Source organism: Hylaeus anthracinus, unplaced genomic scaffold (assembly GCF_026225885.1).
Source record: "Hylaeus anthracinus isolate JK02 unplaced genomic scaffold, UHH_iyHylAnth1.0_haploid 12002, whole genome shotgun sequence".
Classification (NCBI taxonomy): Eukaryota; Metazoa; Arthropoda; class Insecta; order Hymenoptera; family Colletidae; genus Hylaeus; species Hylaeus anthracinus.
The window spans coordinates 5,457,333-5,480,606 of record NW_026534349.1 but is presented as its reverse complement, the minus strand read 5'-3'; the positions used below and the strand labels follow the sequence as shown (position 1 = coordinate 5,480,606).

At 41.2% G+C, this 23,274-nt stretch overlaps 2 protein-coding genes and 1 long non-coding RNA gene across 4 annotated transcripts in view; 1 reads left to right on the top strand and 2 right to left on the bottom strand.

Moving 5' to 3' along the window:
• LOC128891996 (dual specificity protein phosphatase CDC14C-like) overlaps positions 1–18,164 on the top strand; it is a 23,876-nt gene extending 5,712 nt beyond the window's left edge. Inside the window, exons 2-11 of the mRNA XM_054152021.1 lie at positions 13,396–13,556; positions 13,733–14,093; positions 14,171–14,372; positions 14,491–14,738; positions 14,866–15,127; positions 15,283–15,412; positions 15,497–15,675; positions 15,943–16,055; positions 16,500–16,565; positions 17,947–18,164. Of these exons, the coding sequence (XP_054007996.1) occupies positions 13,979–14,093; positions 14,171–14,372; positions 14,491–14,738; positions 14,866–15,127; positions 15,283–15,412; positions 15,497–15,675; positions 15,943–16,055; positions 16,500–16,565; positions 17,947–18,152 (1,521 nt within the window). The 5' untranslated portion in view covers positions 13,396–13,556; positions 13,733–13,978 and the 3' untranslated portion in view covers positions 18,153–18,164. The remainder of the gene's footprint in view (positions 1–13,395; positions 13,557–13,732; positions 14,094–14,170; positions 14,373–14,490; positions 14,739–14,865; positions 15,128–15,282; positions 15,413–15,496; positions 15,676–15,942; positions 16,056–16,499; positions 16,566–17,946) is intronic.
• On the bottom strand, positions 13,229–17,030 carry LOC128892003 (uncharacterized). The gene is made up of 3 exons (XR_008460985.1): positions 16,917–17,030; positions 15,905–16,075; positions 13,229–13,314 (listed from the first exon to the last, which is right to left on the bottom strand). It is a non-coding gene; the product is annotated as an uncharacterized LOC128892003 (long non-coding RNA).
• On the bottom strand, positions 18,164–23,274 carry LOC128891997 (PHAF1 protein CG7083). Of its 2 annotated transcripts, none has more exons than XM_054152022.1 (8): positions 23,009–23,274; positions 22,388–22,470; positions 22,073–22,300; positions 21,780–21,989; positions 21,557–21,706; positions 21,302–21,466; positions 21,045–21,221; positions 18,164–20,837 (listed from the first exon to the last, which is right to left on the bottom strand). In XM_054152022.1, the coding sequence occupies exons 1-8, from the start codon at positions 23,070–23,072 to the stop codon at positions 20,640–20,642; spliced, it is 1,275 nt and encodes a 424-aa protein (XP_054007997.1). In that variant the 5' UTR covers positions 23,073–23,274; the 3' UTR covers positions 18,164–20,639. The 2 variants fall into 2 exon arrangements, with proteins under 2 accessions (XP_054007997.1, XP_054007998.1); XM_054152023.1 differs by lacking the exon at positions 23,009–23,274 and adding an exon at positions 22,542–22,932.

Sequence of the window (23,274 nt, the reverse complement as noted above, 5' to 3'; positions counted from 1 at the left end):
CCTCGCCTCGTACTAATTCAATCGACGAATCGTAAAAGATGATGGAACGCGTGCTCCTAAGAGTCCTCCATTTCCTATTATTCTATCAATAACAAAGCTTACTTATTATTCGTATTTGCCTATCTATACTAAATCTAAGATCCTAACAGGTGGGATACTAAAATAAACGTAGCCTTCAAGATAAACTTGACAATCTTCTAAATTTCAGCACAACTCTCTCGACTCTCTAATCTCCGAAAGAAGATCTTCGTTATTTCCCATTTACTCAAACCGCCCAATTCAAAGATCTCAACAAGTAACGCAACAAACGAAGGGATTCGTACATCATCTCCCACTCTCGAAGTTAAACAAATGATACAGACTTCAATTTAAGGCCCAACAACAACAAGATCCCGAACCTCCAAAAAAAATGCCCGCTAAAAACTCAGATTTCTTTCAAAAATTTTGGATCGAAACAACCGGACCACTCCTCCCCTAATATCGGTCCCATGGTCGACTAGTCGTAGTCATCGAGCGTTTGGTCGATACCGTTCGGTAGAATCGAAATTTCGGTTAATCGTGGCGGTGGTAGCGTGGCGGTTGCACGGCCTGGAGAGGCACGCATGCACGCACGCACGCACGCACGCACGCACGGTGGTACGGGCGAGGGGACAGACCGACAGAGATAAAGAGCACTTCCGGAGGTGCACGGGGAGACCAAGGTCCGCGTATCTGTTGCTGCTGGCAAGGAGAGGCAAGAGAACCCGCGGGAGAGTCACACCTGAGTGCCCACGCTTCCTCTTATCCGTTCCCTCCCCTTCTCTCCCTTGTTCTCCAGTTGTCTCTCCCTGGCTCTCCCTTCTCCGTTCCTCGCGTTGTCGCTTTATCGAAGCCCTCCTCGGGCCCTCTTCGTCGTTTCATGGGCTGCTCCCCGTCACTGGGGTACCACTATCTCTCTTTTTTTTTCTCTGTTTTTTTTTTTTTTTAACTCTCCTTCCTCCTGCGCTCGGTCTCCCCTTGTTCGCGCAAATGCCGCGCTCTATCTCGTTCTACTCGGCTCGGTATCCTGGCGCGCGTTGCGTACCTGGTACGTTGAAATTGGTCACCGTGAACGCGGGATCAGCTGAGAAACCGAGGGAATTCGGTTTTCGTGGCGAGGGAGGGGCACGCGTCTGCGCAGATGCTCGAAAACGGTTTGATATCGGTACCGACGAACAGACTGGGAGTTGCTAGCGAATTTTCGCGTGCTCGGCAGTTGATGCGTGCCGAACAGTTTCGGTGTTTGCAGGAAGCACGCGTAGATGGAGTCTCGTTTCTCGATGATGCCGAAGGACTTAGACGGAAACTTGGTATCTTGGTCGGGGACGTTTGCTTGGGGCGCTCCACAAGGGTTTTCATCTTGGTTCTGTACTGGCTATTCGATCGTTCATGTCCTTTTGTAAGCATATATTCTTGGGTATGGATCACAAGTTTCTCTCTCGCGGATTTATATTAGCATAACCATCTTGTAGCGCACTATGTCGATCGATTAACACGTATCATTGTGAAGAATTCCGGTCATCTTTCTCAGCTGTATCAAGCCTGAGAAGAATATATCCAACTTCAAGAAGTCCTTCGTCTCATTGTTGTGGAACCATTGAAATCTCTACCACCTTATATTTAACATATTTTCAATGCTTCTCACGGTTAGGAAAACAGTGAAAATCAGAGTTCTTGTAAACGACGAAACTTGTACATTCATCTAGCTGAATAATTTTGGCAATTTCGAATCGAACATCGAGAAGGGGACCTCGAAGAACTGCATTGTATTTCGAAGAAAAGAAAGTGGCGCATTGCTGACATGTAGTGGACACAATGTGTGCGCCACCTGCGACATACACCGGCCTCTAACAGTTCTCTCTCTCTCTCTCTCTCTCTCTCTCTCTCTCTCTCTCTCTCGCGAGCCATCTTGAAAAATCATCCATTTTTTCATCATTCACGATTAAATTTTCAACGATGCTAATAACGATTAAATTTTTTTCCGTGAAATTCTGAATAAATATGTTTAAATCTCGCAGAGAACTATTCTCGCGACGTCTCTCCAATGTTCCTAGAGAGAATTTGTGAATTCGAGTTCCTAATCTGCGAGCAATCGAGACATCGTTAGCTTTTCGAGGGATCCCTTCGAGATGCGCCGCGCGTCGCAGTCTCGACAAGGAAACCGGCACAAAGGAGACACGAAACTCGGTGAAATTCGCGTTACGTATCACATAGCGATGAATCGAACGCGTCTTCGAAAGGTAACGACTGGGCGTGCAGGTGTACGATGCAACGTGAATGATCGGCTATTACTCGATTAGACGCATTTCACGCATTTATTTACACGCAAGACTACCCGGCGGCGCACGTAAGCTCGAACCGTGGATTTTCTCGGATTTCGTAACCCAGCTCTCTCGTTTAATTGCTTAAAATCGAGGAAACGTCGAGGTACACTTTAAAATAGGTGAGTTCCAGTGCAACCGGATAACCGAGCTGAATCTTCTAAACGATTATCTCCAGTATACCAAATACCTTCACCGTCGTTAATGATCTCTAATAATTTATGCAAGTATGTGACAAAGAGCGTAGACAAATCAAAGTTGAATGCGATTTGTTTGCGTTGGTCTGGTGACGAGAAAATGCAAACGCAAAGCCGATGAAACGAAAGAATCACGGAGATGGGACAGCCCAGGGAATGGCCGGGATGGGGCTTAATCGGATGAAGAGATCGACAAACTGGACGTCCTCTTCAGCTTTAGAAGCTTCGACTTGTGCGGCACAAAAACGTGCAGTATGTGGGAACTAAATTCGTTACTTTATTCCACGTTCACTGCTGGAAACTAGATTTCTCGATATAAACGATAAATGGACAAACTGCACTGGAGGCGAAGTATGGTGAACGAATTCACTCGTGAATATTAAAAAATGGCGAACAGGTAATGGCGTGGTTTCAGAGACGTCAAATTTGAGATGTAACGTCTCATTCCAAGAGAATAACTAAAGAGTTTAGAAACCTATTCGTGAGCTAATACTACGTTAAGACTCGAATATAAGACTTGAGAGGGCTCGATAATTCGATAAATTAAAAATAAACAAGATCTGTCGCCACTGTGGTCGTCTCTGGAGAGCAAAGGGGTAACACCTCGAGCGTTTCCAAGGCCGAAGCGACCTGAGCAGTGGAACAAATGGCCAGGAAGGACGAAATAATCGCGGGAAGCAGGGCTCTTTCGAGAAGGTTTTTTTTCCCCCCCCGTTGGAGGAGGAGAGCAGGGGCGAAAGACAACGGGGGTAGACGGAGAAGAGAGAAGAGATGCCGGAGAAGCAATGCTAATTCCTAGCTTGGAGTTGGGAGACTCCGAGAGGTTTCCCACCTTCTACGGTTTCCCTCTTCTAGACAGCACGACGGCCACTCGTCCGTCATCCACTGGGGATGATAATCATTTCGTTTGCGATACCTCGTCCGGTCAATTGACGAACGTCAGTCCTTTTCTGTCGACTACGTCGCGACCAGCCGCGGTCGCGTCGATTCATAAACGATCGATAATAATCGACGAGGGCCGCGCGATGCAAGGTGACTCGTCCGATCGAACGCGACCATCAAGAGGAATTCCAACGATTCGATGCTGGAAGATTTGTCGGCGATTATTTCTTTCGATAATCCGATTCGTTTACGAGAATACTGTGAGTCAGAAAATGATTGCCACGCGTTGGCAGTGAACGAAAAGAAACTGATAATGAAAAAAAAAAAAAACGAAACGATTCTGTGGGATATTTAGGTCGTAAAACGATCGACGTTAGAGAAAGTTAACAATAAGACGGCGGATGTTTATGCATTTTTGGCGAATGAATGTGTGGGAATTGTTTCAGGATTTCCATCGATTCGAAAATATATAAAATACATGTTACACCGTTTTGATGACGAGACAAGGTTTTTTTTAAAATCTCAATTCTTTATACAAATCTGTACGAATTTGAATCCGATACAATTTTTCAAGTCGTATGCACGAATTGAAAACGATCATTTTTAATTATTAAACCCTGGATACTTTTCGATTGTTACAGTCCACTGTTTCTGTAGATGGCGTTTTATTGAATCTCGCGCAAATTGTTGATAACGCGAGTACCGCGAACTCGAACGCGTTATCTGTCTTGTAACGTTAGGACGTAATATCAAACGAAATCGATGACAAGATAATGAACGCAGACAATATGACGTTCGGTGGTGAATATAAATCGTCTCTGATTATGAGTCAGAATGTCGCGTGAATGCGGCTTTGTTCATAACACTTCTCGAAAATTGAACAACCTGCAAGATTTGTTGAAACATCGCGACATCTGTTGGGAAACGAGCAAAACGATGAAAAACTCGACCGATAAATATGTTACCTATAACGTTTCTCGACTTTCAAGCGAAGTACGACGAGAAAGAAGTTAATTGATGCCAGTGGTATTATTAATAAACGTGCAACGACAATAATAATCGAAAATATATAATATAAACATAAATATGTACTTATATTACAGTCAGTACCATAAGTATTTGTACCCTCCGTGAAGAATATTTTTTTTTTTAAATCGTACGACTCAATCAACTTCGAAACGCGTCACGAGTTTCTAAATGTACGAATTCATTATTCGCGTGAATATCGCCCAAACTTCACAAACAGATTCGTTCGTTACGAAATCGAGATACGCTCCGTTACTGTCGATGCGATTCGTAATTTCCTCCGTGCCTATTTCTGGATTGGAAATATATAATTTTATATAGTCTGATTAACGTCGCATTATTGAGAACTTACGTACTACCATCTCGGCTCGTTCTCCGGATAACGCAGCGGTTCTCCGTTCTCACGAATTGCTACAATTTGTCACGAGTTCTCTTATCTACGGAACGAAGAAAACATTCAGCCCAAATATTCCATTTGAAAACAATGCGAATTATCAGCGAAGTCGCCATCCTACGAAATTTAATTTCCGAACGCTTGGAACGCTCATATTTCGATCCACGTCATTTCCGTGGTTCTTGCTCGACGAGGATTCGATTCCGTCGATGGCGAACGGAATACCGCTGGCGACGGAATCGCTAGAAAGTCGAAATTCCTCGTCGCGACGGTCGAGAACCTCTATCTGTTGTTCAGCAGTTGTCATTTCGCGGCTAGTAGTCGCGAGTTACGACGGCAATACGGGAAATGCTACACTCATCCACCCTGGCCAGGCAGAACGACCCGTTACATCGTGTGCTCTTACTGCTATTCTCTCTTCTGCGTCAATGGTCAATCGTGGAAAAAGAAAATCCAGACCGTACGGCAGTAATTTTTATGAATTAACCGACAACTAATAGCGCGCATCCGCTGCCAATGCAGTGGACGATAAACAGCATCTTCGGCTTGATTTCTCTTTCCAGAAATCTCTTTAAAGCTATTACTGTAATTACTACTCGAAAAGGTACTTCTACTGACAAATGAAAAAAAAAAATCCTCTCTTACAACAATCTCGAAGCGCGCTATTAAAATTCTACTTTCTCGTTTGTTTTACGTCTAAATTACGTTTCTTAACGATTCTCCCACAACCACCACTCCCATTTACAACTTCCAACGGCACGTGCGATACGCCTGAAGAGATTAACGCATCGAAGCAATTTCGATCGACCTGATCAATCACTCCTAATGCTCGCTGAAAACGTAGACCACTCCAGATAGAGGATGGCCGACTCGAGAACGTAGACTCAACAACAATACAGCGTTTTCGCGACTTTTCGAGCGCGTCCAAGTGCCCCAGGGGCTTCGTTATCGTCGACTTTAAAAACTCCGCGTTATCTTAATGCGCACGCCACGCGGGTAGATACGTATTCGTTTCGTGAGATCTGCCCGACGGTTTAGAGGTTCGCGTTGGGCACGTGATGACCGGAAGTTGTCGATACCGTAATGTTCGGGTACCAGCCAACCGGAAGTATGTTCCACGTGTATCGTGTGCTACAGAGAGGCCCCCACGTGGAGGTGGGGGTCAGAGGAGACTCGTCTGCACGGTGACTTTCTTAACGAAACAACTCAATAAATCGATCACGTAAAAGAAACGTATGCGCAATGTTTTTTTCGCATATGCGCGACGAGTTATTAAAGGACCAGCAGCTCGGCGACGATTAATTTTCACGAAGTACAAGCCTACTTTGCAACCATAGCCCCTCGAGGGGACGTGACTGACACGAAGCGGCGCGCGGTTTCGCCATCTTCGAGGAAGAAACTGATTAGCAGGGTGAACCGAGGGTGAACAGGGCGAGGTAGAGGTGCGAATGAATCGAGGAGGCTGAAACTAACGGAAAATGTAGGGGTAGATATTTTTGTAACCATGAATCGATCTCCTCGGGGTGGAAAAGACAAGCGAAGGCATTCTGTTCTACAATTTTGAATTACTTTTATTTCAAGGCATCGCGTATGTTTTTGAAACGATTTCAGTCGCAAGCTATCGACGCGTTGGTCTCGGGACGAGAAGAAGATATCGATTCGATTAGAAATGGGGTTCCCAAGGTCAGGATGATCGCGACCCGATCTCCGTTTCCCAATGAGAAAGCCCAATAAAGAGCCCGGCGCGGCGATCACGATCTCACCGCATCTAAAATCACCCGGCGGTCCTCGTGATTGTATTAATTCACTTGACAGAATACAGAATACGGGACGCAAAGTGTATACAGATGCGGGAGCGACCGTGTGGATGTGGATGTATTGTCTTCTCGGCTCCTTTCTCGCATTAGCATAAGAATTCAGCGTGTACCTGACGCGCGTATCAATGGTCGTCCCGGTGAATCAAGACTTAAATCTTGCACCATGATCACCACCGACAGTCGAATGTTGAAATATCGTCATCAACGATTGAAACCTGGGACACGTTGACCCGCGAGAGAGCGGGAAGAACAGCCAGCGCCTGGACGAGCGTTTCAGAGAAGAGGAACCCTGTCGCAACGCCATAGAAAACGACCACGTCCTCAACAGGGATTCCCCAGACTAGATAAAGGTAAAGAAAATCCACCACAGAGTCGACATCTTCGAGTATCTTCAAATCACCTCTTCTCCGTTCGATAAATTAATCTATCCATGCTTGCATCATATGTATTTGTTTATTTATTATCGAAACCTCTTGTACGCTTATAATGAATCAGAGAGTGGCCTGACAGTTTCTGAAGAGAGCTACCGGGAAGTCTACCTTCCAACCCTCGAAAGCTTCAACTATTCTCGTCGCCCTAATGAAAATAAAAATTGTTTTGCTATCCCAGGTAGGTCTGTGACACTTCGAAAGGGTCATTTCGCGTATTAGGTTACCTTATGAATAACAATCGAATCTTTTGTCCGTCGGAGCGTCCGCGCACAGTTATGAAGATAAATTCGCTCCGAAGACGCAGCGACCGAACCAAGACGTTCATCATCCTAACGGGAATCACGTAGGATCGCGATAAATTAAAACAGCGAGCGGAATACCTGCAGACGAGGATCAACAAATTTCTCTGCTCGCGGATCTTTACATCTCAGCTTTCGAACCGAGGCGCGGACTATCGACGGATAGTATTAACAAGAGTGAATTTCACTAGTCTTATAAAGATATCTAAGCTACGATCAATTATTGATGTCAACCGAGACTTTCATGACCTTCGAGCAAGATACTCGTTTAGAGCATTCGAGGATGAACAATGTATATAAAAACCGAAGTCGCATAATCGACTAAATACGCGGAAAGGCCGCAGGTGCTTCATCTTGCGGTTCCCTCGTTCTATCTTCCGAATCGATTTCGCGCCCCCACGGCCTCGCGCCTCTCCCAATATGTTCGCCACCTCTTCCTCGGGAAGTCGTGCAAGTGCAGGGGACGAAAGGCTCGAGAGAGGCTCCCCGCCGACGAGGAAGATTAAAAACGCGCGTGTCCAAGGCTGGACGGATGCGCGACGCGGTCCCAACTGGAAAGGATCGCCATCCAGTGGCTCCAGTCCCGAGAACAGAAATTGTTACGTGCCCGCTCGCGCCCGTCGTGATTCGAATGCTCATGCGTATCGACCGCGGTCATCCGGAGAGAATAGGAGACGAGAGGAGAGACACCGGGAGAGTAACCCGATGGCGTGGTCTCAGCCACAGCTTTCTTCGACAAGGCTTCGCGGTACTTAGGTATAAATTGTTTTCGATGGACTGGAGATGCTTTCATATTATTTAGAATATCGAAGAACATTTTAGCTACCTCGATACTCGAGATGAAGAGACTAATTAGCGACACGATGTGGTAAGAGGAATGTTTTAGGGAAGCTGAGAACCTGATGCATCATGGTTCAGAGACGAATTTGCATTAAATGTAGCGATCCTTAAACCTGAGATCCTAAGCTAAGTTTTCTAATGAAGAAGGGCTTTGATATTCAAGATAGAGAGACTAATTAACGCCACGATATGGTGAAAGGCTTTAGCAAAGCTGAGAACCTGATGCATCATGGATTAGAAACGAATTTGTCATGAAAGTAGCCGTCCCTAAACCTGAGGATCCTAAGCCAAGTGTTCTAACGAAGATTCTCCGTCGAAGAAGAACAGAACTTGAAATCCATGTGAAAAGAGAGCAGACGCATGTCAAAGGCAATTGTCCAGTCCACGCGGAAGCGGAGCCGCCTGCTCGCGAGCATCTATCCCTCGCTCGCCTCTCGCTCGCAGAACACGTACACCTCGTGTCCCCGTACACGTTCCTCAGGCTGGCTCTCTTGTGCGTCGGTATTTTGGTACCGGTGTGTCTATGTGCCAGTTACTCCGCTCTTGGCTCGCGGCTGTGCAACCATCCAAATTATCGAGCCAGGGCGGAGGAGACGCACCGATGCTTTCTCGACGCACATTCCAATCGTCCTCGCGGTTCGATGCGATTTCCAGGTGAAAAGCTTCGTCTTGGCGGTTCTGTGGGAGGACTGATTCGATGGTTCCTTACGTGGTTTGAATAGAGGATGTTCTGGACGCAACGATAACACGATGGACCTTCTCGGACTGTGAAATTGAAGAGTAGCAACTAGTTTTCGTGTGTTTTACAAGGCATTTGAGTTCTTACTTAAAATGTCGTTGTGTAACAAAAGAGCTTCTCCTATTTTTAGACTGCTGAGCCTAGTTGAGTCTTCTTTTAACCTTCTAATAATTAGTTCTTTGGAACAGCGATGCTGCTCGTAGAGATGGTTTCTTCTATTGAGTTTCGTGATCGAAGGACTAGCCTGATGTTTTTTTACGTGTCTCGAATCGAAGATATCCTAACCAATCTGATGACACGATTAACTGACCCAAACGTAGCCAGCCTTCTTTTCTGACGCTTCCGAGACGGTGACCTATAAACCCGAAGAATGACAATCGCTCTCCGAGTAATCAATTTCAGCCATGGTGTGTTTTGTGACAGGAATCTCGTTTCGTACTTATTGTTAGATACCGAGGTAAAGACGTCGCCTCTTTCAGGCATTCCATGATCCACTGTACTTCAAAGAAGTAGCAGTCGAGAACCGACATCGTCCAACCAGTAACGTCTCGTTGATATTTCGGTGGGTTCGATGTGGATGACCAAACAGGGATATTGATCAAAGGATGGAATCCTTCTATAGGGTTTGATGAACGAAGGTCACGTTCGATGTTTCTTTACGTGTTTTGAATCCATGATGCCTTATCCTAAGTTCAGCTAGAATGATGACACAACGAGTTGACCCAAATGCGGTGATCCTACTTTCTTGACGCTTCCATAACGCTGATCGACGAATCTGGAGGATGGCCAGTTCTCTAGATAAAGTGGGAGAATTTTTAGCTTATTTATTTTTTCTTCGTTCTTCCATTTTCAAAAATTGCCGCGCCACACTTACACACAAAACGTATCGAAGACTACGTCTTCTAACGAAAGAGTCAGAGAAATCGATCCCCCGCTAAAGTTTAATGATCGATGACACTATTCAGTGTTTCCCTACGTGCATCGAATCAAGGATGCCGTAGCAATGACTTAAAGCATTCAGCCTATTTCCTGACGCTTCGTATACCATGACACACGAATCTGAAGAACGTATGATCGATATACGTCGCGGAAGCTCGTCGAATTTGAGAGCTGTCGATTAAGCTCATCCCGAAACAGCGTTACGTAAGTCGCCATTCCTAGGATAACGTTCCTATACGTGTCTCGAATCGATGAATTTTTAGCCAACCTGGTGGCACTAGTTACCAGTCCGAAGTGTGGTAGCTATTTTTGGAGAATTTTTACTTTTCTTTTCCTCGTAGGTTACCGAAGCGAACACGTAAATACTTTCTTCAATGATCTCTTGAGTCACTACTCTCTGGAGGATGTATGTCACTCGGAAGATGTCATCCAGCTACCATAAAATAATTACAGTTAATCTAATTCCCGCTGTTCAAGAAAGTCGAGTCTCGAACATTTGTGGAAAATTCAACATTAGACTCGATCTCTTTTCGACGATCAACAACCTCTCTCAATCGCCACGTATCGGAGCAAGGTCGGTCGAGGAAAAAAACACCTTCCATTGCTTGGAAGCGAGTTCACGCTTGCTAATTACGTTTACAGCGAGTATCGCTCGAGATCTATTTTAAGCGAGCGTATCTCGGGTAACGTTACAGCCGGATAAGAGCGTTGAATACCGACGAGAGGATTCCGATTCTCGAGTACTCGTCTTCTGTTGGAGTTTGACGCAACACCAACAGAACTTTACTTTGGAAAGTGTAGATACATTTAGCGAAGAGGTTTGAGGCCTCGAAACCTACAATATGTTAGATCCTAAGACAACTAAACACAGAATCGAGTAACTATTCCCATCTTCCTAGCTCCCTCTAATCTTCTCCAGTGTGAAGGGCGTCTTCTCCCGCGCTATTGCTTCCTACAATTTTAATACGACACCGTCGGATGGTTAATCCATCGACGTTTCGTTTCGATTGATCCCCAAACAGGTAAGGCACCTCTGCGAACGCGACCAGCATTGCGCGTGGGTAGGTCCGCCGAATATGGACGCGGCTCGAAGATGAACGTAGCCGATGGGACTGCTTAGCGAATAAGGACGTGACGTAGTTATATCCCTGCGTATAAGGAAAACGGATTTGCTGTTAATAGTCAATATGCATTAGAGAAACAATGAGCGGATCTTGATGCCGCACACGATGACCGCAGAGGATGTTGGTCGCGATCAGCGTTCGCGCGGACGCCTTCTCGAAACTTTTAACGACCCAAACGTTCGCCAGGACGACTCATCGTGTCTTCTTGGTAAAATTATCTTTGGGGGATTTCCTTGTAAACAATGGGAAACTTGGACGGAATTTAGATTTAACGATCAGAGTTCTCGAAAATGGTTAATGCTCGGTTCTTCGGCACCGGTATGAATTTTGTATCGCGTAGGATGGTTAATAAATGGGCAAACACTGACAAAAATTGTTTTGCTATCCTAGAAAGGACGGATTTTGCACCGCGTATTTTTATGTGCAGCTTCTCGCGGCTGTTCGAGTGATAAAACCTGAGCTGACTGACAGACAACACCTCGAACGCATCCAGCGAAGAGACGAAAACCGATTCGGTGTTGCAAGTCGCACCCGTTTCGCGTAAAATCACCGGTGAAATCTCACGCGACTCGTTTACCAATTGGAAGATCTGCCAAGCAGGGCGAGTCGAACGAATTCGATTCGACCTTATCGCCATGCGTTCCGCCTTAGTAGCGCGCACACGCGCGACCGTATCAGCTTGAAGATATGGGTTGGGCTTTGCATACGTGTACGAACACGATTACGATACCTTCGAGGAGCCAAAAGAAAAATGAAGAGAACGACAGCCCGAAGCACAGGAAGAGAACTTCGAGGAATAAGAGATGTGCCAGAAGTAGACGGAGGAAGACTTCAAAGTAGAAGGAGGTGAGAAGTAAGACGATTGGATTGACATTTCAGCCAGTAGATGGCGAATCTTTCTGATAGATCCCTATGGGATCATAACAAAAGGTGGAGATGTATGCGAGAGATCTAAACATCCACGAATTGTAAACCAATGACAATAAATCAATCGATCGATCACTCCTGTGGGAGGCAGCATCCGAGAAAGAGTTGGTAATACAGAACAGACGGTCGGTAAGTCAGGTCGCTCTGATTAGCTACTGCTGGGATCAGAATCCAAGTTGGTCGCAGCTGTCTAAATTACCAGCCTTGCCGACCAAGCGTTCTACTTTACCGAGTGTTCCCTACAGAGTACTCTATATTATGTAACATCTAATTCTCCCTTCAAGGGAGTAATTCTACGAGTCCTAAAATTACAATACAGTCTGGAGAACAAAAAGACGTGAGACACGACAGGGAAGAGAGAATCCAAGGGTTCTATTCCTAGCCAGAGAGAAAATAACGCGAAAAGGGTCAGTCCTAGTAGTGGGGAGACGTGAAAGAGGGAACGAAGGAAGACGACAAGGTGGAAGAGCGGAGAAAGGAGAGAATGGTGACGAGATGTATTCGAATGCTTCGCACGATTCGCTACGAAATCTCGGATTCTATTAACGGAGAAATTATAACGGATTGACGGACGCAGGAATGGATGCACGGACTGATGGACGTAGCCGCCTCCTGTCCCGAGAAAAGATTTCTCTTGAATCGTAAATACCGATCGGACGCCGACGCGATATCCACCGCCTCTCGTCGCTTTACCGGTCGGGTTCCACGTTGCATGTTAAAGTACTTCCCGGTGCACTCGCAAATTGTACTGCAGACCGATGCCGCGGTTTATGCAACCTGGATAGGGAACACGTCCGTATGCGACGTCTCGATTTAGAAGAAAGCACCGCCTGTGACGAGCTAAACGATTGAGCGACACCGCCATCGATGCGTGCATCTTCGAGGAAAATTTCCCATAACAACACAAACGGTAGTTCATTCTTTAAGGGTAATACTTCGCAAAAGTATTGCTTATCTCGTTGAGTTATGCTGTGTATACGTTATACTTATCAAACGAAAATGGTAAAATATAAGTTTCATGTATATCTAGACGTGGCATGCACATATTATACTGTTACAGATAAAAATTTTAATTTTAATGTAAATCGATAATTTAAAAGCTGAAAAAACCTTTTGCAAAGAATGAAAAGTAAAAATCGATTATTAAGTATTATGTTTGATCGTCTAAATCGTGCAGTTCAAACTTTTAAAGAAACTTATACAGTGAGATTTTGTAATCTTACACGCTTGATTATTGAAAATATTAAAATATTTTATTGATCGATACCTGCGATCTGCGACTCGTTCCCACCCTCTCCATTCTCCAATGTCCTCCGTTCTGCAATCCCTTCATTCTCCTCTTCCTCATTGCGTTTATTCCCTGTAATAATTCACGATGTATTAAAAATTTACAATGGAATTATTCGAACTTGAGTATCGATTGTTCATCTTTTTCCTCGAGGTAAACCTTATCGATGATTTCAAAGAAAAACCTGAAAAACGCGAGGACTCGACAAACACTTCACGTTGATGTGTCAAACATGAGATAAGCAATTTGGCATGTTAAATTATCGTAAGTCTAAGGGCAGGCTTCCCTTTGTTATAAAATGAGAACTACCTAGGGTACGTAAAAGTTTAAACTCGTGTTTCTAATACTTTCCCCGTTATGTTCGCCTTGAAAACAAATATTTTTCATCTAAAAATTATATAATATTTTCTAAGTAAACTACCTTTTTGCTCCCACCACTTTTGTTAATATTTTAAACATCGTTAAATCACATTTCATTTCTATGCTCTAGGTTTAGAGAATCATGTGCTTTGTTAACCGTGAATCAATTTTGGGAGCAGCTGCTTTCCGTGAAACTACGTAGAAATAATTAAAAACTTAATCTTTCCAATACGTTTCGGCGTTAAATTAAACAGCATCTAACAAATCCTGACGCAAGATATGATTGTGCAACGTTCGGCTATCACAACCCAGTCACAGGAGAATCTTGGCAATAGATTTTGTTACCGCTATTGAAAATTCGCTCGAAAGATGATAAATGTCCAATTTGCGAAGTAAAAATAAGTATCGCTGCACGATGTGCGAGACAAAAACTACGAGACTCCTAAGAAGTTGTCGAAATATTTACGATCACAGACTCTGCGATGTAGAAGGTACGAATATAACTCGGCCAATAATTGTACGAATTTGATTCAATTAAATCCGAGTTTGTCTGCGTTTTTATTTTCAGCAATTGCTACAGTTTACAAGCATCCAGATGTTACAAACATTTGCGAATACATTAAGGACAAATTTTACTTCGCCACGTTGGCCAATGACCGAAAAAATCCAAGAAGTAACTCGACCATTCATTTCTTTACCATCGACGACGAACTGATTTACAACAATTTTTACAGCGACTTCGGCCCTTTGAATATCGCTTGCCTATACAAGTGAGAACTGATCACATGCTCGTTTAAAATAAATAACTTAATGTACTGCTTGATCTTGCACTTTGTGCAAGTAAAGCTTACTTAGGTTCGACGATTTTTAAAAGTAATTTGCCAACAGATACTGTTCCAAGGTAAACAAAAAACTTCAAAGTCCGGCGCACAAGGACAGACAAATCGTGCATTACACTTCGCAACGAGATCACAAAAGAGCCAATTCCGCTTATTTGGTAGCTTCTTATGCCGTCTTGTACCTAAATAAAAGCCCGAGGGAAGCTTACAACGCTCTCTTCATGGGAGGCGACGTACCGATAAAACCGTTTCAAGATGCATCTATGGGGACTTCCATCTATACTATCCATATATTAGGTGAAGACAACCCCGCAAAATGAAACGTATTCTTTTCAATGAAAGAATATCTTTTCTTCGAGGAATGCACGACAAAGATAACAAATAATAAGCAGACGCGTCCTTTTATACCCGTTTGGTGAGACAGATTGTCTGAACGCGCTTCAGAAAGCAGGCAGCTATGGTTTCTTCAATTTCAACGACTTTGATCTGGTCGAATACGAGAAGTACGAGGACATGCGAAACGGTGACTTGAACTGGATGGTGCCCCAAAAATTCCTAGGCTTCGTTGGTCCCAGCACCGAACCTGGGACCCCTTACAATCCTCCAGAGTGTTACATCGATTATTTCTTAAAAAACGGAGTCACCGCTGTCGTCAGACTAAATAAAAAGACTTACGATGCGTCCAGGTATGTATGCAAAATTTACAAGACTTGTGGAAGGTCTACGATTCTAGGTTCGACATACTCTAACACGAATAAACACTGTCGACGCTCGAGTGCAAGGAGTTAAAGTAACCCTTTGCTCTACCGTTCCTCTATTACATCTGATACAAATTTTACAGATTCACCAAAGCTGGCATCACGCATTACGAAATGTTCATGCCAGACGGTACCGTTCCACCCAGAAGAGTTTTGAATCAGTTTCTCTCGCTCAGCGAAAACACCACCGGACCGATAGCAGTTCATTGCAAAGTAATATCGATCCCTACTTCTTTACGAGACTCGTGTGTTTACCTGCTGTACATTTATTTTATTTTCTATTTACAATCGTCCCAGGCTGGTCTCGGAAGAACAGGTTCCCTAATTGCGGCATACTTGATAAAACATTACAAAATGACGGCCAGAGAAGCTATTGCTTGGATAAGAATTTGCCGACCCGGTTCTGTTATCGGGCACCAACAAACGTGGTTGGAGAACATTGAAAAGAATTTGCTCCACGCAGGCAGACAGTACAAGTAATTGAAATTTTTGCGTGAAATCGACCTTAACATTATCTAGAACGTTTTTATATTGCTAATAGTTAGTAATATAAAAAAATATTGAAAGTAAAATTCATATTATAATACTTAAAGCGAAATAAATTCTTATTTAGTTTTAATTTTTTTAGCTTCGTTTGCAAAGATTTTATTTTGCATAAAGATCCGCACCCTAGTAATAATATTTAAATTTATTTTAGACACTTACTTTGTTTATGGTTTCCTAACCATGAGTTTATGTTACAGATTGAAGTACTATGGCGATGACAACGTGATACTTCACCACAAATTGGGAATATACTCGGTAGCAGATAAACTTGAAAGAAGAATGCGCGGTTCTTCTGATAATGGATGTACAGGTAAATGTTTCTATCAGCACCTGAAAAATTTAAACGATACAACCGTAGGAAGGACTGAAGGAAAATCGTCCTGGCTAGGGAAATTTATTTTGTTGTTATTAAAAATCGGCCCTTCTACTATTAAGATATTAAAGATTAAAAGGTGTTAGGTGATTAAAAATTTAAACGTGCAAGAAACTACAAAATGCAAACAATATGCAAGAATATAAAAAAGATTGAAAGTAAAGCTTATCTTATAATATTTGCAAAATAAAATAAATTTCTATTTAGGTTCAATTTTTATAGGGACGTTCGCGAATATTTTATTTTCCATAAAGTTCCGCAGTCTAGTGATTAATAACAACAGCAACTGTAACAAAAGCTCTTCGAAATCTAGAATTCACCAAATTAGAAAAAGTATATTTGATCGAAATATTGAATGAAAATACTTTTGAATAATTTCAGAATCCAACAAGGACGAGAATCGGCCGTTGGAGAAAACGAACAAGACGAAATTCACGAGAATTTTAGGTATATTCGATTCCAATATTTTCACGCCTTTATATTCACAAAAATTTATTCGATCCATAAATGACGTCCACTTTTATAAAGAAATGCAGACGAAGGGATCGAAATAATTGCAAACGGGATAATTATTACGAGTGATTGTTAATTAACCATAGATTCGTAACAATACTTCGCAATAATGGATTCTTTTAAAACCGAGAGCTAATTTATCATGAAATATTGCATAATTATGCCAAAATTCTAGCAAAATGTTAACGTTAGATTGTAGTTGCATCAAGGTCGAATCGGTCTTATACAATATTTCATATATTCATATCGAAAAGCTATTGATCATCAATTATTATGCATACATACACATCATACAGCAGGCACACATCGAATTTGTCATTCTGGAAATGTCTTGAAGGTCATTTTTCACAAGAAATTGGGAAATTATAATGATGCTGCGACGTCCCATCTTCTCCTTTGCACTTTTCAACCGACAGTGTTGCGCGGTCAATCCGGCAGGCTGCGCGCGCATCCTGGTTCGAGTCTAATTTGATCATTGAACGTGAAGTTTTTTATTTTTCAATAACTTTTTACACAAAAGGAAGAGTAAAAATGAAAGAATAAAATATAGACATTTTTTAGAACTCATAGCTCAAACTCAAGAGACTTCTATTTATAAAATATTAATGTTCTTAATTGCGCATGAATATGGGACTACTTGGCAGACATCTTTAGTCCGCGCAGAGGCAGTACGACGCAGCATCCAATATCGATAAATAGTTCTCCGGTCAATAGTAATTTACTTTAAATACAAGGATTTCTAATTAATCAAATAGAAATCTAAGCAGAACGACTAGTCGTATGTTACGTACAATATGTGTAATCGTGTCAAATGAGGCAGTTTTCTACGAATAAAATATTTTATTCGATGAAATTAACTGTCGCGCCAAAATCAGTGTTACTTCCAAATCGCGCATGCGCGTCCAATATGGCTAAAGGTGCAGTACCGTAACTACAGAAATTGATGCGGGTTCCTAATTCATTTATACTTTTATTATTTTCTGGGGCGATTAAGGGCGCCAATTTTATGGTCATATTAAATATTTTACTGGCACATAAAACAGTGCGTATGCGCGAGTTGGAACGAGCCAATGAACGAATTTGCACGTTTAAAAGCAATCGTAATTTAAGTCTCCTCGTTTTATGTGATTCTTTAAATTGGTTTCTGCGTTAATTCCGCTCGCAATGAAATATCAAACGAGTAAGTTATCAGACAACCCATTAGAAAATTCTCAATGTTCGTTACCTGCGTTGATCAATCGACTGTTTTGCTTCTCGAACCCTGTGTTTTATTTCATTTATCATGATAATAATCCCTCGTTGCATTTCCTTGCAGGAAAATTAAGGAACATCAGAGCAACGGAGAATTCTGAACGCGAATCGCAGAAATATAAGGACAACGATCCACGAGCCATGACACAAGGAGACAGGTTAAACGAAATTAAAATGAACAGGTACAAACTGTCGCGGAGCATCGAACCACAGCAAAGTTACATCGCCCGTGGACTCGACAGTTTAAGAAGCCCTCGCAAAAGGAAATAAAAGAGGTAAACCATAAACAGAAATTGCTGTTTTATTACATTCAAAACATTTGATGTTCGAATATCGTTTTCGTCGTTCGCGAGCAATGTCGCCAATCGGAGAATAAAACTTCTTAACGAGGAGTATTGAAGTCAGAGCTGCGAAAGAGAAATGATTTATCGAAAATTGTTTTACACGATTTTATAATTCATTCAATACAAAATTATCTTTTCGTATAAATTAAATAGAGAGAGATTTCAGGGAGGATTATTGAAAGTAATTATATAGAGTACGTAATTTCTGAAAGTTCCTGCTGATTTGATAATTGTTTTTTTTTTCTTTTTAATTTTTTCATCGTGTACTCGATCAGTTTCAATTTGTAAGAAAGATTTCATACTCTGTATATTTACTTCGAAATAGTTTCCACGCAAAATCAGTTTATCGTAGCGTCACAAAATAGGAGGTATTCCGTCGAAATAGGATTTTGAGAAACAAGAACAGGCGCAATTTACTAGTTGCGCAAGCGCCGTCTGCGTCTCCCACTTTGCAAAATTACGAGTCGATTAACACTTTTTTCGTTCACCGTTTATTTCCCCATTTCGTTTTCGAATCGTGAGTTTGACGCGATGAGATCACTTGGCATTCGAATTCGAAACAGCAAAGAAAAGCCAGCACTTGGTAAAAGCGACAGAATTTATACAAAATTCATTTTGAAAATTAAAGAGAATCATAACAGTTACTCCTTCTTTGCGATTGAACACAAATTCTGTCAAAGAGCTTTTTCGCTTCAGGAATAACAACTACTTTTAGTTACAAAAATGAATGAAATTGTTTCTTCTGGTTTCTTTAATTTTCAAAATTTTGTGCAAACCAACGTAACAGTATTTTACTTTGAGAATGTGGATGTAACATTTTCCTAGACGAGCGAATAGGATAAACAAAGCTATCGCGAGTCTACGCAGATAAAAGTGTTAATCAAAGTAATTATCGTTCATACGTCGTATGTCCATTCAACGGTAATCGTTATTATATTTTACGATTATTATTCGTTACAGATCTTATAATCATTGTAATTTATCAACTATCGAAGTTTATACATTACATAAAACATACTTTTTTTTTTTAATACCCTATAATTAATGAGAACAGTTCGGAATAGGGTATACGATTGTGCAATTTAACATCGAAGTGAATTCAAATTTGTAGAAAAAGAAACTTTCCGTGAGTAGCTGCTTTCCAGCAGGTTTATAGAGGAATTCAATGTTACATTTAAATACTAAAACATTAACGACTAATCGGATTCTGCGCATATATTTATACCGCGATATTACCTAACGGCACAGAGAGAAATATAAGAAAGTATATTATTAACTAAATATCATTTTTTTGTGTGTTAATGCAAACAAGTAATCGATATAATTAATGGGCCTTATAATCTGGCGTATCACAATGGTCAGAGTTTAATAGATGGAAGTGTAAAAAGCAGGCCATCTTCCTCTTGTACAAACAAACATATTTATGTTTTCCTCCGTAGACTGTTCCGTTGTCCGAGTACTTTTTGTTTCAAAAGAGAATCCATTACTATTTTTGTTAAGAAATTAATGTAAGGTACATTTAGGATACTATAATTCATATTTTTACGTTCAATTCTATACAGATTGAATGGGCAACGTCATTCGTACGTGTATCGTGCCTATCGCGCCGTGTGATTTCTACATCCAAACATTATTTTTGCTCCATTCATTGTTTGTTCGTTATCTGTTGTCCGAAACACCGGTTACAAAATTTTGGTTTACGAAAGTTAGATATTTCTTTTACTTGCACTAAGCACATTATTATATTTTACGGTTATTAATCGTTATTGTTATAATCACTGTAGGTTTATCATCATCTATCAAAATTCTTATTATCCTCTGGAACTATTTTTTTTTTTATCGAGCTCAGATATCGTAGTATTGATTGCTCACACAAAACCATTTTTTTTTTATTTACTATATTTAAAACTTATAATCAAATGATAAAAACGGTATATTAAAGATGATATTATCGAATATTGCAGACACTTGTACCCCTTAGTTGATTTCTTTTTGCGTTTTTCATATTTTTTTTTCGTTTTTTTTTCTATTTGACTTCCTTGATAGATAACTCCAAGGAAAAATGTAAAATGTTATAAGCAACAATATGTGATATTCAAAATGATATCGCTTGGTTTCTGAGCCTCACACCACATCGCCTTCTCGGTAATCGCACGTTATTTTACCTAACATCCTCACAGTTTCAGGTTACATTAGCGTTAAAAAGAACTCCGTCAGTGTTTTTACATGCATTACTCTTGACACTTCTGTTCTCGATCGTACAGTCTTTCGAACGAATGTTATTATGTAATTGCCAACATTGAAACTTGCCCATTTTCTTTTTTTTTTTTTTTTTTAATCTTTTTAATGCCATTCCTTTATCTGCTCATTAACGAGCGCTCTATAATGCACCATAGTATGTGAATTATCAAGGTCACGCCGCTCTGTATAAAGTTACACTCGCAATGTGTTGATTTGCCATGACCTCGACGATCGCGTCGCGTATACCATAACAAAACGTACAACCAAATGGATTTGTCGTGTTCGTCGAAGACGCACGGTTCAAGACCACTGGTCGTGCACTCGCCTTCAGTTGCTCGCTTATTCTATCCCATTTTGTATAGGCAGTGATCTAAAGAAGAAAAAGAGGTTGAAGTTATTTTGACTTCAGTATAAATACGCATCCTAATTATAAAATTGTAGGACGTAGCTCGAGTAAAACTTTGAGAAATAATTATCGATTCAGAGTCCTGCAATTTGATCGAATCACGTTTCTTTTGGAGTAGTTTATATAATTTCAAAATTTCAAATATAAATAAAATAAATAGGTGTATCATACCATAACTGGAGAAGGGGAAACATCTATGAGTTTTGCCGATTCACTGGAATTATTTTCGGGCGGCAAAGATAAAGAGAATTCGCAACGATGATACATATTAAAATTATAATGCCCTGGATAATTTGTGTGTAACACAAATTTCTTAACACATTGGGTTTTGGCATCGAATAAAACGTCCTACAAACGATAACGTGAGTTTTAAACGTACAGCTTTAGTTGTAAAATGTACAGCATTCAGTTGAGTTAAAAATACTTGCCAATCCTAAACTGAAATAATTATAGAAGAAATCCGATCGCCTTATTTTATCACGTTTGTGCGCGTGAGGACTGTGAATACGCATCTTGTCCTCGGCTTTGAAAAACACTCGAGAAGGTGCCCCCAAGGCGCTCAACACATCTTCGCACGTATCGCCAAATAACACCTAAAATAATATAACATTTTTGTTGTCCAAATATAAAAATACTCATAGCGAGCCATAGTACGAGAACAAAATTATATTATAAAATATAACCTCTTTGGTTAAGCAGCGTTTCTTCGGCTCCAGTAGTACCCTTGTTACAGAGCTACCTTCCGTGAAAAGATGCAATCTGAGACCTCGAGTACGTGCTTTGTCACGCAAAACATCTGCCTTTTCCAAATACAAGTTATTGTGATAGCAGACCTGCCAAAAGATGAACATGTATCATTCTCGTCTTAGCTTGCACATATCCTAAACTATAACAAAAAATAATTACGAGCGGTAGAGGTGGCGGTGGTGCCTTTAAATTATGTTCGTCGCTTCCGCTTCCACCAGCCATATTACCGACATAGATGGCTGTTTTTGCTACAAGCGGCGAAGTTCCATTTGGAAATTGCAGTGACCCTAAACCATGAGCATACCCAGGTTGGAACTTAGAGTCAATGGGGAAGTAAAATGATAATCCTCGAAAATTTAGAACAAACACCTAAAAACAATACAAGATAATTATAGATAATCTTTAGATGTCCACATTCATGTCAACTTGTCTGTAAAATAGATACATCATACCTGTTTGTCACTATCATAAACACCAGGATGTGTTGCTCCAAAGGAGTGTTCAATCTGTTCGATCGATGGCAAAACCTCTGGTGAATTGAATGGCAAACCGCAGTACTTAAGTTTGACTAATTTCATATTATATATTTCAATTATCTTGAGCCTTTGCACCACAGGGTCAAATATAAGCCGTACACCATCGTGAGGTAAGTTTATTACTAAATCTACATCTAAAGGATTCTGTGAAACATATTTTAATTTAGTAACCAAAGACAATAGAGGAAAAATAAATAAAATAAAAATAAATTTCTATCAATGTATACTCACACTATCGCTATAAAGTACTTGTACTCCCCGTATAATGCCCACTTGGGATTGAATTATTGACACAGACTGAGAAAAATGCATACCTAGAATAATACCAGCATTAAAAAAGCCATCTTCCGTAAGCAACTTGCACTGCGGTTCATTTTCTATCTACCATTCGTGTGTTACTTTACATTAAGCACGCATAAACAAGCACCTAACGAGGTTCCACACATTTCATTCCAAGTTCTATTCATATTTATGATGTTATTGCAACTATGTATCTATTTCTGCTTAATAATCAGTCTGGCAATCGACTATCTCCCTCTAAAAGCTTCAACAAAGTGGCGATAGTTGTCAACAATTACATAATAATGCAACAAAATATTCATAATAAACTCCATTTTCTTTGTTTACGCGCGATTGTCAAACGAGGTGTTTACAAATAGAACGAAATAGCAGAGCGAGAACGCTGGCATGACAGGCAGCATCGATAAGACGCACTAGACACTCGGGCTTCCGTTTATATTTTTCGTTGTTCGTCGCAAATTTCGCGGATCGGGTAGGAAACGTTTAATCGTTGGAAAATTATGCGTAATACGACATAGCCGCGATACATTATGAGCGTGTTTCGTCACTTGCCTAAAATAAATTCCCACTGCTCGCAGCCGAGGGATCTCTCGGGCACCACCTCCAGCTCCAACATTCTACCGAATTTTCCCTCGTTTCTTACTTAAATAAACTAGAACAGAACGAACAACGCGTCTCCAATTATCATGAGAACTGCGTTGCCCCTTTGTCTGCGTATCGCACTGTTACTAATCACCAGATAGCCATATTGCTTCCCAAACAATAAACCTCGACACTCTGCTACGGCTGGCAAACTGTCACCGAACAGCTGATACGTA